The sequence below is a fragment of the Mytilus californianus genome, unplaced genomic scaffold (genome assembly GCF_021869535.1).
Source record: "Mytilus californianus isolate M0D057914Y unplaced genomic scaffold, xbMytCali1.0.p SCAF_2, whole genome shotgun sequence".
NCBI lineage: Eukaryota > Metazoa > Mollusca > Bivalvia > Mytilida > Mytilidae > Mytilus > Mytilus californianus.
In genome coordinates this window covers 51,471,228-51,487,360 of record NW_026262668.1, presented here as the reverse complement: position 1 = coordinate 51,487,360, position 16,133 = coordinate 51,471,228, and the positions used below count along the sequence as shown (strand labels likewise).

The following is a 16,133-nucleotide window of genomic DNA, read 5'->3' as shown; positions in this document are numbered from 1 at the left end:
CCTACTGAAGGTCAGTGGTTCTCTCCAGGTACTCCTGCTTCCTCCACCAAAAAAAACTGAAAGCCATGAAATAGCACAATAGTGCGGATAATGGCGTTAAACACCAATCAATCCATCAATTAATGAAATAAATAAGATATTCAAGTTACAAAATGATGTGCATGAGTATAACAATACTTCCACAACCAGTCTGTGTTTTTGTAAGATGTGTTTCTGCTTTGTATCGTTCTGATGAGTTAAGCCAATTTCAACTGATTTTTATAGTTTGTTCTTATGTTGTGCTGTAACACCACTGTCCCAGGTAAGGGGAGGGTTGAGCACTCACAAACATGTCTAACCCTGCCACATTCTTTATGTGCTTGTCCCAAGTCAGGAGCCTGTAGTTCAGTGGTTGTCTTTGGTTCATATTTGTCATATTTGTTGTGCGTAACTTGTTTTGTTATAAGCTAAGCCTTTAGTTTTCTCAATTGAATTGTTTCATATTTTTCATGTTGGGGCACTTTATAGCTGACTATACAGTATGGGTTTTTTCATTGTTGAAGGCCATATGGTTGCCTATAATTGCTTACATCCACTTCATTTGAACTTGGGTGGATAGTTGTCTCATTGGCAATCATACCACATCTCCTTATTTTTATATTGTTAAGAAAATTACATAAGTTGTGCATTGTGCATGAATCTATCTGTTCTAAAATTATCAATGATAGCACTGATAAAATAAAATTGTAATCTTTGTCCACAATGGCTGTTAACCAACAACAATTACTGACAAAGGAAGATATCTCCAATTCATAATGTTGCCTCCCAATGCTTTATACAATGCAATGTTTAATTTTTAGTTCCCAATGCAAAATGAATGTAATCTTGACCATTCAGTGCTCACTAGCAATTATACCACAAAAATTATACACCTGTCTTTAGTGTACAAATTTATATGAAGTAATGTTGACCTGCTGATGTTTTTTTGTTTTTGTTTGTGTCTCTAGGTTGCTGTCTATTACATAAATCCCACATATCGATTCATTTAAACAAAATCAAACACACAAAAAGTTTCAGTATACTTTTATATCGCAATGTGTCATGTAAAAAATAAATCATTTTATAAAGATAACAGTAGTAGAAATTAAACTTTACAAAACAAAACTAAACAAAAAAATAATACTTATAGTTAGTTCCTATATTAGAACAAAAAACAAGTGAATGAAACAAAGACAAATTAAACTAGAGTATATGTCCATGGGACTATCTCATTTCAGATGTGGATCCAGGATCTTGAAGAAAGGGGCCCCATACTAAGAAATGTTAGGAATGGGACAAGTAAAAGTCTATGCATTAACCATATATGTAGCTTCATTAGGTTGGGGCCCAACACCCACCTCCCTTAATCTCCCTCTGCATTTCCATGTTGAGGGATCTGTGAAATCTTGTTCAAAACCCCTTTAAATTTTGAATACATTTTAAAAAGTTCACATCATTTTGGACATGTGTGCTAAGTTTCATGTTGATGCATACACAACTTTATAGAAGACTACCTTAATAAAAACTTTAACCAGATATGAGATGGACACACAGACCGGAACACTTATAAATGTCACCCCTACTATTGTAGGTGGGTATAAACAAATACTAGTTATTTAATTCAATTTTAAGTGTCATTTTTGTGTCCATAGTATACGTCAGCTACTCAAAACATGCATTTAAATGATGTTTTATCAAAATCTGGCTTTAAGGATGTACTTGGGTCAGGTTTAGGAATTTTTGTCAGATGTTCGGACTCCTTCATTTTTTGCCTACGATACAGGGTAAAATATTTTGCCCCATAACACCCCATTTTTTTTTCATATAAGACTTCAATAGCTCATAAAAGGTCATTAACCAAAATTTAAGCAGATTCTAGATTTCTTTTCTTTCGATTTGAGACCCAAATAATACCAATGCAAATATAAGGTAAAAGTACGAGTCAGCCTTTCCCGCCATTTTTTTTTAAATTAACTATCTCGAAAAGAAGCTCCATAGCCTATCAATATTATTAGCTTATTTTGTTCCTTAACTAATGCTCTTCTGACTTATAGTATCAATTTTAAATTCTAGATTTTTTAATTCAACTAAGTACATCCTTAAAAAAGAAGTGGAAATACCTGTCATCCTAAGTATGAGGTGTTTATGGTGATATCAGGGTTCTCAAGATGTGATGTACCAGACATTTATTGCCATCTACCAGCCTTATTGTCACAATTTTTAAAAAATTTTAAAAATTTTGGTTAAGTGTATCACAGATATACTGGAACACAGAATTGTCTTTTAACTTTTTTTTAATTTAAGATTCAGTTCTTTGCAATTAAATCAGCATGTTTTATTTTTCATTGTGAACTTAGAGAAAATAACTTTCTGTGGATTCATTAGTTTTCATGGGTAACAATTTTTGCAGATTGAGAATACTACCAGAATCTTACAAACAAACAAAAAATTAAACTTACAAAACAAGCTAAACACTGAATATTAGATAACATTTTGTTAAACAAGTTCTCATATAAACATGTATAATGGTCAGGATTAGTAAATTTATTTAAAAAAAAAAATCACTTCTAAGGACAAGTCAAATGGACAACATATACCCTAACAAAAACAACAAGTAAAAAATATAAACAGCAGTGTGTCAAAGTATCACAGTTAATTTGAACATGTAAATTATATTTTACTATTATTTTATAAAATAATATCTTTTTTCAAAAGTAAAGTGCATAAAATCATTGGGAATGGATTTTACTTAACCTGTCTGGAGGGAATTTTTCTAAGAATAGCAATTAACGTATACTTTTAATTTTAGTTATATTTTATTTTGGAAATGGACATTTGTTGTGTTTCACTGAAAATCCCCCCATTAGTCAATAAATGGAATGAATAAAGCTTAAATGAATCAAACAAAAAAAAAACACAAATATTATCAACAAACAAAAAACCAAAACAGCTCTTAATGAAAACACAGTTGAAAAAAAACAACACATTCTAATTTTTCCTGTTATAATGTAACTTTAGTTTTGTGGGCTACAAACCAACTTTTGTTTGCTTACATAAGGACTGAAAATGTAAATAAAAACTTTTGCCTTAGAAAATAGTCACTGTAATAAATAAGGGTCTAATTGGGATGTCCTCATCTCTGTATTCTTTAATTTTTATGGCCATTTTTTCAATTCTTAATTGTTTTGTCAATCATTTTCTACTCTTTACTACATTTTAGCACCCCTTTATTCTCTATAAATCTGTAAATTCCACCAGACCATCATTTATAACTGTTATGTCTTTCCTATGTACTTTGTATATATGGTAGGTAAAGTTTCATGATATCTATAAATCTGTAAATTCCACCCAGACCCTCATTTATAACTGCCATGTCTTTCTTATGTACTTTGTATATATGGTAAGTACAGTTTCATGACATCATTTTTGTGTCTTACATCAATGTTACTAAGTCTTTGTTGTAACACAAAGTGTGCATAATCACGCCTCTGATCGACCTCTGGAATAACCATTAATCTTTCCTTCTTCAAAGGAATTCTTTCAAGTGATGCTGAGGCTCCAGGTTGAACTTTGACCTTGTTAGGAGTTGACTTTGGTCTTCCATACTTGGCTAGTTCTTCATTAGCCTATAAAAACAATTATTGTAAACAAAATATTAGGTAATAGGATATAAAGTATATGAGCTCACAATTACAACTTTAACCCTTTGTTAGTAATACTCATTGCAGAACTCTGAAATAAAGTAACTGATTCTGAAAATAAATATATGGTTAAATTGATTCTGAAAATTAGTTTTGGATGAAATTCATAGTCATTAATTACTTTCATTTTAAGATTAAAACATACAAATGTTGTCTGCAATTACAAAGTCTACCTCTCCCAAAAAATGGCTCAATAAACCCTATAAAATCAAAATATATTCATACCTGCCAACTTTTCAAAATGCCCATGGGGGTTTTACGTGCAAGATGGCTCTTATAGTCCTACAAAACCTTCATGGGGGCCTTCAAATATATTTTAATGTTGTTTTTTGGCTTCTCCATACTTTAACAAACCTATAGCCATTGTAAATTTAATTGTTTTGTTTAAAATTATGGACAAAATTGCTCTTTCAAAATTTCCATTTGTGAGCCTCCATGGGGAAAATCCCCCGCAAATAGTGACAGTTGGCAGGTATGTATATTAAAGTAAAATGTTACTAATACTTCAATGTAAATATGACTGCATTTAGGTCACTTAGAATTGGACAGATCAACAAGAACAAATAACTAAAGCATACAATGACCAGGTGATTTTTTTTGTCAGAGGCTCCCCTAGATACAACCTTCCTTTAAGTTGTATCATTGTAGGTCACTTATTATTTGGACATTAAACTTATCATAATTCAATGAGGCAGACAAATTATGTCTGAGCCACCTACTTAACGTAGGAAGAAAGATATGTAGGTCAGTCTCAATTGACCATCTTTAGATAACAGGCTCTGAAATTCACAAAGGTTCACCGAAATTATATCATTGTAAACCACTTAGTATCTGAAAACTAAACTTTAAATTTGATCAAAGTAAACTTGGAAGGAAAACTTAATAAAAGCCAGTGGCCCTTGGAATATGGTTCAAGTTACAATCTTATATATTACCAGCAATATATCTTTTTAATTTTCAATCCTGATACAGGTTATTCCAGAAAAGAGCTTAAAATCCTAAAATTTCAGCATATTTGATTTTTTTTACCCTTTACATATTTACTATAAACATTAATAAATCAAATCAATATCAGGCAATACCTAAAATCAAGAAAAAATTCCCACAACAAAATAAAAGGTGCGTTATGATTGCTATATTGTTCATCAAAATCATTCAGTCTAAGTGTTGCCATTCCACCAAAAAGTAGGTGAACCAAAATCAAACACAAACTTGTATCAAACCCACTGCTCAGTAATGTAACATGCTTGAAATCATTGCAGGATCATAAACAAATCATACAAAGTAAATATGTATGACATTTTAGGATTAAAATTTAAATGAAAGTACATCTAGAGGAATTTAACTCCTGTGCCTCAAGCCAATACAGCTAACCTTGACCCAATATGACTGTACTTAGACATAATGCAGGATGAATATGGAAAACGCCAATTTTGTAACACTATAGGTATAGGATGTTGTACTTCAGATAATTAAAAATACCCCATAGTCTATTTATATGTATATGTAATGTAACAACTTTATTCTTAAAAACACTAGTAGTTGAAACACTTCATTTTTTAAATTTTTTTCAAATAAAGGTCAGTTGAGCTATGAATTAGCTTTTGCATAAATAAACACAAAGTCAAAAATATGCATGATGACTGTTTGTTTTGGTATAAGTTTTTAACATTGAATGTCATGCAAAATTGAATATTTATGATTATTAATCATAAAATTACAATTCAAGCAGCACGCATGATGGACTTTATGAAACTTTAGCAAAATCATGAATTTGGGCACTGGTTATAGCTGTTAGGCAAAGAAATACATAAAATTCAATCAAAATACAATAAAATAAACTTCTAACTCTAATGGTTAGGGTTTTTTGAAATTGTAACTATTTTACTTACTAAAGGGCCATAACTCTAGGGTGTTTTAATTGTTATAATCTATTTCTACACACAGTTACATCTCATGATAATAACCAGGGATATTTCTAAGAATGTATGAAGAATGGAAAAGGGGGGTATCTTTTCCTTCTAGTTAAGGCAACATGCAATTATGTACAGGTAGAGGAAATGAAGTCACTTCAAAAGAAATTCTGAAAAGGAAGGTAGTGTTTATTTCAAGAATTTATTTTTGACATGATGTGCTATATAATTTGTGAACTGGATACAAAAAGATAATTTCTATAACTTTTAATCCTTCTTTTATCACATTTCATCTGCAGTAACACAGCTATTGAATACTACAGTTGAAAATATTTTTTAAAATATAATATTGATATTGTTGGATTAACAAAAATTTCAGATTGAGCTAAATGGATTAAATGTAATACATGTACAGTTAACTCTTCTTGTCAAGACTAAGTTAAAACTATGGAAAGTTTTAACAAAAATACTGTACTGAGAAAACATTTATAGCAATGAATATGAAATAATTTTTTTTTTTACATGCTGATTACAATAATGAATTATTTTTTCACAACATCAAAGCAGGATTAAAGAAGTCAAATTTGATGGAATGATTCAAAATTAAAACTAAGAAAATCATTATAACATGCATGATTATCAACAGAAATCTATTCACTGTTTTACAACATAAATATTATTGGCACATGTTACTGTGAACCATACACCTACAGCTGTTTGTTTCTCAGGTTTTCAAAAATATTGGGTAACCCCTATTACTTCTATTCATTAAAAATTCTTCACAGGTAAACTTATTCTTTAAAACTTACATCTTAAATTCACTTTAATATATGGTAAAATATTTTGAAATTCTTGTTATTTCTGGTGTATTTTTTTTATATAGTAAAACCTTCATTTCTTCCATTAGATTTGATGTCATAAATCAAGAGACCTCTTTTTCTGATATAAAATTCAAATTTTTAAATTGTTTGTATCTCAAAAACAAGCAAACAGACCTCACGACTTTCTAGTTTTTCACAAAATTTTGATGTATTTCATACATTTACTTTTAAAAACAGAAGTCATTCAAAACAATGTTTTTTTTAACATCAGTTTCAAATACCCTTAAACAAATTGAAGTTGTCGTAAACAGTACACAAATGTCTTTTAAAAGATAAAAAAATAAATTCAATTTCAAACTTAAATTTAGCCTGTGATGTTTATACCAAAAATGGAATTTAAGTTTAAACTTTTTAGACCTAAAAAAGAGAAGGAATTTTGATATCTTTTTTCTATTATCATGACCATAATGACTTGTGATATATACATTCATAATGTCAGCAATGATAAAAATAAGTTCTACAATGATTGGTTGTGCATAACAGCATGCAGTTATCTCCCTTACCTCTGTTTCCTCTGTCTAAAATTCAAAGTAGCACAAGCAATGTTAATGCATTATACAGCAAAACTTGAAAATATTGAATCTAAAATCTAGCTCTGTATTCTTATTTAATATTTTTCAATCATTTGTCTATGGCCTGTATGGTACAACTTTAGAAGTAAAAAAATGAGAACCCTCTTCTTTTTTTCTTTCATTCAAATTTATCTTTTCTAATCTTACATTTATTCTTTAATGTTATTTAATGCAATGAAAAATTTACTTTATGATTTTGATTGACAAAGTATGAAGCAATTTTTTCCTTGCTTCATTAGACGGAATATTTTTTAATATTTGTCACTTTTTTAAATACCCATCTTAAAATAAAGTTGTGCCTTTTTTTGCAGACATTCTGATGGATATTGATATTTTGTATGCTTATCACAATTGCCATCTTATTTTTATGTAAAAATATTTTGTATCATGGTAAATTATTGTTGTAGATACTAAAGTTTCAAAATGAATGCAATGAATTCCTTTGTCTTACATATATGACATTGTAATGCATCATACTTTCATCATGTTGTGGTGCCATTTTGCATTAAATCCATTTGGGGCATACTAGCTGATTTCTTGGTCTGAAAAGTCTTTATGTTTTAGAAAGAACCAATGCCTTCTTTTTAAATTCACATTTTCTTGTTGATTGGTCAGTAGAAATTGTGCAGGTGTGACTGTATTGTTCCATGTTTGTATGGTTTTGGCAGTGTTATTTTTAGTTATTGTCTAAAAACTGTCTCACTGTACCTGGTAGGGCTGAGTGCTCACAAACTAGTTTAACTACATGACATTTGAGATGTGTCTGTGCCAAGTCATGATGCTGTATTCCAATGCTTTCCATTATTTTTCTATATATCAATTTGCTCTTGTTTGTATTGTCGTTTATTGCTTGTTTCTTCTTAATTCCAAATTTGTTTACCATAGACTTTAATAACATATAACTCGTCCTATGCTATGATTGTTGATCATTGATTACATTCGGAAAGTAATACCTAAATGTTTCTTAGCCAATGGTGAACTGTCTTGTTTACAGTTACACTGCAATTTCTAATTTATATACATCCTAGCTTCAAAACATTTCACATTTCCTAAATATTTCATCTAAAAATCTAGAACTAGCAATATTTTAAACACCTAGGACTACAGAAAAGTCTTTCTTTTTAATGCATAAGTTTTTTTCTACAAAACATGATATGCTAATACAACCAACTGTGAATACATTTTTAGATTTGCCATGGAAAGATATTCATGCTCCGATTTTAAGTTTCTTGTGCTTAATGCATTTATGATGTCCAGTGATGCAAAGAAGCTTGTCTCTCACAACATTATAATCTCATCACATATGTTAAAGGTAAGACAACTCTTTTTTTACAAATTTTCTTGCAAGTGATAAATTCTACTCAGTATGCTTCAGAAAATACTTGGGGGAAAAAATGCTGTTGAAATCCAATAGATCAGACGGTATGCAAATAAGGCTATAAAGTAACTTAAATGAGCAAGTTTCACCTATGCTCTTTTGATTTCAATTGCTAACAACTTTTGCAATACTTCCTTTCAACAACTGATCAACCTGCATGCGAGACAGAGTTTGTTAAACATATATACTTTGTCTTCTTTTATCTACATGAAAAGCAGCTTTACCAACAACAACAAAAAAACAAATACATATTGAAAACTATGATTTAGTATTTCAGTTACATTTGTACATTCCTTTATACAAAATGTAAAAAAAAAAAAATGCTGCCTTTAACAACCTCACTCCCTTAAAAAATCAACAAAAAGATAAATAGATTTAAATAACAATTAGAAAGGAAATCTTTAGGTCACATGATATCATTTGGTAATCAATATTCTGATATAAAGGGAGATCACTGACCACAAGTATTATTGACTAATCATCATGTGACAATGTTTCTATGGTAAATTTTAACTAAGTGTATTCAGGTTTCTATGGTAAATTTGAACTTAGTGTATTCAGTAAAAATCTTACCTGAGCTGACACAGTGATCTGGTGCCAGGTCTTGGCTCTGTCAACAAAGTTGTGGTACTTCTCTTTCAGGTCTGATTTACTGAAAAACAGTTTTATAATTGATAGATACTGTGAATTCATTTAAGGAATGACTGTAATATTTTTTCTGTCTATGAAGAAATAACATCAAAAATGTGGTGCACACTGGATTACCTGCATAGCGGGTAATTTAAAAGTGTGCACCACATTTTTGATGTTATTTTAAAGTGTGCACCACATTTTTGAGGTTATTTAAAAGTGTGCACCACATCTTTTATGTTACTTTGAATAGACAGAAAAAATATTACTGTCTTTCCTTATAATTTAATTCTAAATTCCAATTTTAAGGAGTAAATCATGAAAAAACATTGATGACGTTATAGTCACATGACAAAATTATGTCTATGAGCTGATAGACAGAAAACTTTCAGCCAATCAGAAGACCTGTTACATCCAAAATCAAATTATTATTGTATACCAATTTTCGTGGATTTCATGGGTTTTTTAAACCACAATTTTAAAAGTTCAACAAAATACATAATTTCTTAAGGCTTGTATGCAGAATTGTGCAAAACCACAAAATCAAATATCCACAAAAATACAATATTTCCTCAATCCACGAAAATTGGTATCGACAAAAATAAATGAATCCACAGTAAGGAATAAACATTGTTCAAACATCTCCATTCAAAAGACATTTTTATATGCTGGTAGACAGTACCAAATCAAACCTCATTCATAATATCACTTATCTAAACATAGAAAATGGGTTTGTATTTATTTTCATCTGACAAGCATTTTCGAACTTCTTTTGGTTAGACAATTTTCCATCAGATATATTTTTCTGGTCACAATAGTGATATAGGGTGAAATTACTGTAAAGTAAAGCCCTAATTAGATATGTGAAATAAACTTGAACACAGTGGCATATGTGTGCCAAATATTTGGAGTGGTTGTGCTAAAAATGAGCTAGTAAGAATAATAAAATTGCAGAAAAGGGCTGCAAAACTAATTTTAGATGCTGATCCACTTTCAGCGTCAGCACCCCCTGTTTAAACAACTTGGGTGGATGACAGTAGAAAACAGAAATTCATACCATAAATCTGTTTTGATGCATAAATGCATTAAGAATGAAGTCCCTGTTAATTCAACTGAAATATTTAAAGAAATGCCAGAAAGTAACCAATATTGTTTGAGGAATACGTCTTATAGCCATAAGTTCCAAAAGCCAAAACAGAGCTGTATAAGAAATCTTTTATATATTCAGGATCTATTTTATGGAATAACTTACCAATATCCCTGAAAAAATCGACCTCAAGTACAAGCTCATTCAAAAAAGATTTAAAAAACAAGAATGCGTCCATTGTACACGGATGCCCCACTCGCACCATAATTTTCTATTTTCAGTGGACCGTGAAATTGGAGTCAAAACTCTAATTTGGCATTAAAATTAGAAAGATCATATCATAGGGAACATGTGTACTAAGTTTCAAGTTGAATGGACTTCAACTTCATCAAAAACTACCTTGAGCAAAATTTTTAACCTAAAAAGTAAAATGACCAAAAGCTTTAACCTGAAGCTGGACAGACAGACGAACGGACGAACAAACGGAAGCACAGACCGTAAAACATAATGCCCATAAATGGGGCATAATTACTTGTTGGGACATTAAGAAGCTGTGTAATTCTATATACATACCAGTATTAATTTTTCACACACTTACCATAACTTTAAACATTGTTGCGGTAATTTGAATGATGCCAATACTAAATGAATTCATCATTTTTACCAGTTTGAAAATTGTATATTTCATAACAATTTCTTATATGATTTTTCTTATGTGTGTGTTTGTTTGATTATTTTGTAAATTTCTGTTTGTTAGATGTCAATGTATTTTATGAGGGCCTCAGGGAAGATTAGTTTAATAGCTAACTGTGTAACCCTCTTAATAATTATTATCATTAATATTATTAATCACAGACTGCAGTTTATGCAGTTAGAAAATACTTTAAGTACTGAGTACTGTTATTTGCTGGGTACCAATTTTCATAGATTTCGTGGTTAAAGGTAAACCAAGAATTTAAATGTTCAAAGAATTTAAATGTTCAATTGTATACTGTTTTGGCAAATATGTGACCTATAGTTGCTATCCTTCTACATCAATTGGTCTATGGTGGAGAGTTGTCTCATAGGCAATCATACCACATCTTCTTATTTTTATATGAAATCTAATATCAACGAAAATTTAATTGTTCCTCAATTCATGAAAATTAGATCCCATGAAAATAAGTGAATTCCACAGTATGTAAATACCTCCTGGCCAACTTGATTTTTTCATCCATTTCCTCGGTTCTTTCTGCTCGACTCAACCAAGGTGTGCTCATTCTCAACTGTATCAATTGATATAAATTATAGATTAACCACTAATCATACTTAAAATCTTTGATACAAATAAATATTTTCACATTTATATTGACACACAAATTTTGTATATGAAAAGAAACAAGCAAAATGAGATATACCGATAATTTTTGACTTGGCAAATTTCTTCAAATTTCAAAACATTCAAATGTTACTTTTCTTTAGCTTCTTGGTTGCCAGGAAAAGTTTACCAAAAAATATATTACCAGGGATTCGATGTGTCTATGTAATCTATATCACAGGTGTCACATGTAGAGCAAAAACTGCTTACCCTTCGGGTTGCACCAGGTTTTTGGTGGGGTTCATGTTGCTTAATCTTTAGTTTTCTGTGAAATGTTTTGTTATTGTTGTTTGTCTTTTCCTTGTTTTTTCTTTTGGCCAAATTGTTGTCTGCTTTTATTGGACTTATGTTTTTTGATAGCCCCTTGGTGTCTTCTCTCCATTTTTATGATATTTTTACTTTATCCCATTAAATGTTGCAAGAGAGTGGGAACTTTTCCACGACCCATATAATAAAGACGAAAGAACTAAATTTAGAGTTTTTATTTACAAACCTGATTTCTTGGGAGAATCAATGGTGTCAGTGATGGCAATTTTCCAGCTTCTATAAACTGAGAACTCTATAAATAAAAATATCAAACTTTATTTTTCAAAACTTAGTGTACAATTTCTATAAATATTCTTCAAATTTCATGACTCTATGAAAAGCTTATCCATTTCTTACTTGTTGGATTTAGTGTTACTGAAACTACTAGTATAATTTAAAAAACTAAGAATCATGCATGACCTTATATCATTTATTATATTATCATTTTGCATTGTGAAATATAATTAATGTATGTGGCGTCTGCTTAATATTGTCCTCAAATTGTTTTGAAACCATCATAAAAAGTTTGTATTGAATTCAAATTAAGATTTTGCAGAAAGGCAATCTATCTACCTTAGAAATACTTGGCTTTCCTAATAAGTTGACATCTAATCTATACAATAGCACTTGACTCTTGTGTGCGCTTACAGCCAGGAAAAACTGTAGAACTGATGTCATGAGTCGTCTGAAAGAAATAATTTACACTAAAATTATATCACAACCAAAATCATACAAGAATGTCGAACTTCTGTATCAGTTTACTTTTATTAACTACTTGCAAGAGAATATATAGTTTTTTGTTGTAAGAATATGCAAAGATAAAATGTTTCTTAAACAATTACAGAACTATTTTGATTGCTTAGGAATTAATATTGGTGACGTCATGAAACAGGTTTATACATGCATAAACCTTTGGGTTGCCTTGAAGCTCAACAATGTAATAAGATAAGTACTTATAACATTAGAATTATTGTAAAGTAAGCACTTTTTTCTGAAATAATGTTCATAAGATACATTCATGGCTAGAAGTTTGGACAGCAACAAAATAAATACATTTAAAATACAAAAACCAAAAATTAGTTGTTCAAAGTTTATTAAGACCAATACCAAGTCTGGACCTTCGTCATTGCATACAACTGATTGAGGTTGTATGTATACTGAAGAATAACTGATCATTCCCTTTCATTGAAGGCAATAAAAGTTTGACAAAACTTTTCTGTACAATGATGAATGTTGTAAAATTTCAAACTATGTGCAAACAGATAGTGGCTGCACTGCAGATGTTAAAATTGCTTACATACTACAACTCATCATTATCAAGCTGCAGACTTAATATAAAACCATTCCCTTCCATGCAAGCCAAGAAAACTTTGACAAAAGTTTTCTACCCAAAGTCTTTCAGACTGAAGGAGGTACAGACAGACAGACTTAGTCCAGCAGTTACTTGGCCGGCAACGCAGGTAGAAACATATCTTTTGAATTACAATCTCCTTTTAATTCACATTCCCGGTAAATTTAAGGATTAATGCTTAAAATAATCTTAGTAATGACTAAAAGGACTAACATATAAACAGAGGTATATGATTAGACATTACCTGTATAATGGAGTCCTGTTGAAGTTGAGGATCATACCAATCTGATGAAAACCAGAATTCATCAACACTTTCCTGGCTTTGACATTTTGCCATAATGGTCGAACAGACAAGTCAGACACTTTCAGTTGTATCTCTGGTGCATGCTTTGTAATGGCAAGCTGCAAAGATTTAAATCTAGTTACTACTAAACTTTGGTATTTTAAGTGGAAAGTATTTATGTTGAAAACAATTCTTGACAATAATTCCATATAAATTGACTAAAGTGTGATACTTTGGGATTCAACATGTTTTAGTTAGAAATATACTAAAATAAATGTTCAAAATGAACAACAATATGGTTGTGACATAGGTGTAAATTCCATAAAAAGGGGGACAGTTCAACAAAGTGGAGATAACTCAATACCTACCAAGTCAACAAAGAGTGATATTTGTTCCTGTGGTGCAGGCAGTATGTCATGTAAAGCCTGTGTGCAGTCTTTGTCTTCTGATATATCTAGAAAAAAAATCAAAGACTTACATCTGGTAGTTATAACAACCTAAAGATCCATTACATTTTATTTGAGGGAAAGGGTATGAAATTACTATCAAATTTGTAAATAAATCCAACAAGTGAAAAAAAGAAAAGAAAAATCTGAATAATAAAGTAATGAGCTATAAAGATTAAAAAAATAAAAGTATGAGATAGAATTTTTTCGATTGATATAATTTAATTATGGGTTATTTCCCTTTGCCCAAATGTTGGAGGTCAAAGTGTACAAATTTCTTCACAAATCAACCAAATTTTACTTGTTTAAGTAATTATTTGGACTGCTAGACTTACGACAAAGTTTTTTTCTGAACACTTTTAATTGTTTTAAAACTTTCTTAGTTCATGCTAGACTTACGAAAAAGTTTTTTTCTGAACACTTTTAATTGTTTTAAAACTTTCTTAGTTCATCACAACAATCTGGGATGGATCTGTTATCAGACCTGCATGTATCACATGTTTTAATGTGGTAAGCCAAATAAGAAAATCAACCAGTTTATCCACTAGATAGATCCCAAGGGACATAACTCCCAACTAAAATAACGTGAATTGAAAACTATAAATCTAATTAGGTGAAAAAGTTTGAAAAATGATTAAGGTATCAATTGACAGTTGCTTCTATATTAAGAATTATACATTCTAAAAAAAAGACACAAAAATTTTAATATATGTATAAAGTTTTACCTATAATAGATCTAAGAGCATCATAAACTGGGATCAGCAGATCATCTTTATTCCAATGTGGATAAACCACATATGGTTGCATAATATCTTCAGCTTTTGCTTGGAAATGAAATCCCAGCAATTTAAGTAAGTCAAGACCAGATCTACTGTGTAGGAGGTTGTCCGTCACTAAACTTATCTGTCGATTGTTATCCTGGGTGTGTAGTCTTTTCAGTGCACTATCCAACTATAAATAAAAGAAAACAACCAGTAAAATATCCTTATACAAATGTTAAACAATTGTGAGAATAAGACATATTTACATTTGTATGCATATTGTCTGCCATTACTTGAAGTCACACACAAATTCCTACAAAATATTTCATCACAAATATAAACATTTGGCGTCATAATTAAATCTGATTGTTGCATGATGTCAAAGGATTATTCAGACCTAGATCTAGAGTCATTCAGAGACAATTCAGCTAAATAACCCAAAGTGTAAATTCGCCTATAAGGTATATGTCTTTGAGACAGAAACCCAACAACATAACTTCAACAACAAACATATGAAAAATGAAAATAACTCTTTTTAATTGTATGCGTCTGAAGTGCTCTTCAGGATTTTCCTTCACCAGGAACACTCAAAGCCAAATATTTGAAATCATTGTCAATGGATGTATAAACACCAAAACAAGTAAAGAGCTATATGACCAAAAGGGACCTAACATAATAGCCATGTCAATCTAAGGTCAACTTTGACTGTGGGAGTTGTTAGGTTGCAAATTGAGTATAGTTTTTTCCAAATAAATTTTAGGTCAAAGAACAGTAAGTGGAGGACAATAACACAGATTTTTGTGAGAGTTTGTTCACAACTTAAGACATGTTGATCTTCAATAGAAAACAAAAAGAAATAATTTGTTTCATTTTACATAAAAAGGAAAACAGTTATTACCAAAAATATTGGTATTTATAGACAAACAATAATGAACAATACTTTTTTCTTTAAATTCAGTCAAATAGAAAAATTTTAAATACACTGAAGGCACATTTGTACAGAACGCATGTAAAACCCATGAAAAACAGTACAATATAATCTTTAAAACTCTATTTTTACAAAATAATTTAAAAGATTTTGCTAATAGAAAAAGATGCTGCCAAATAAATTTCAGTTTTAATGATGTAATATATAATCATGGAGTCACTGAATTCTTTTTGAGAAGTGTACATCATTCAAAGTTGAGTTAAAGGCTGCTGTTTTCGAGAGGTTTGGAATATAATTTTCATTTGTCTTATGATAATTCTGAATTCAAAATAAATTCAAGAATTTCAGTTCTATTTCAATACCTCTCAATATCAATGACAGTTCTTACCAAATCTATTAAGTCAGAAACAACCATTGGATGGTATTTGTGGTCTTGTAATATTTCTCCCAGAATTCTCTGTACATTTGCTAAGTTGTCTTCCCTGGTAGGCACTAGAGTAAAATGTAAAACATTTGGATAA

At 30.3% G+C, this 16,133-nt stretch overlaps 1 protein-coding gene across 2 annotated transcripts in view; it reads right to left on the bottom strand.

Moving 5' to 3' along the window:
• Window positions 1-1,047: 1,047 nt before the first annotated feature.
• Window positions 1,048-16,133, bottom strand: part of LOC127729971 (tetratricopeptide repeat protein 28-like) — a 30,945-nt gene continuing 15,859 nt past the window's right edge. The window contains exons 11-20 of one of the 2 annotated variants that reach the window (XM_052237971.1): window positions 16,001-16,104; window positions 14,649-14,874; window positions 13,846-13,931; window positions 13,439-13,596; window positions 12,417-12,528; window positions 12,031-12,096; window positions 11,369-11,445; window positions 9,037-9,115; window positions 7,017-7,031; window positions 1,048-3,644 (exon numbers count right to left, since the gene is read on the bottom strand). In XM_052237971.1, coding sequence (XP_052093931.1) covers window positions 3,399-3,644; window positions 7,017-7,031; window positions 9,037-9,115; window positions 11,369-11,445; window positions 12,031-12,096; window positions 12,417-12,528; window positions 13,439-13,596; window positions 13,846-13,931; window positions 14,649-14,874; window positions 16,001-16,104 — 1,169 coding nt within the window. In that variant the 3' untranslated portion in view covers window positions 1,048-3,398. The remainder of the gene's footprint in view (window positions 3,645-7,016; window positions 7,032-9,036; window positions 9,116-11,368; window positions 11,446-12,030; window positions 12,097-12,416; window positions 12,529-13,438; window positions 13,597-13,845; window positions 13,932-14,648; window positions 14,875-16,000; window positions 16,105-16,133) is intronic. The other variant, XM_052237972.1, reaches the window with a different exon arrangement.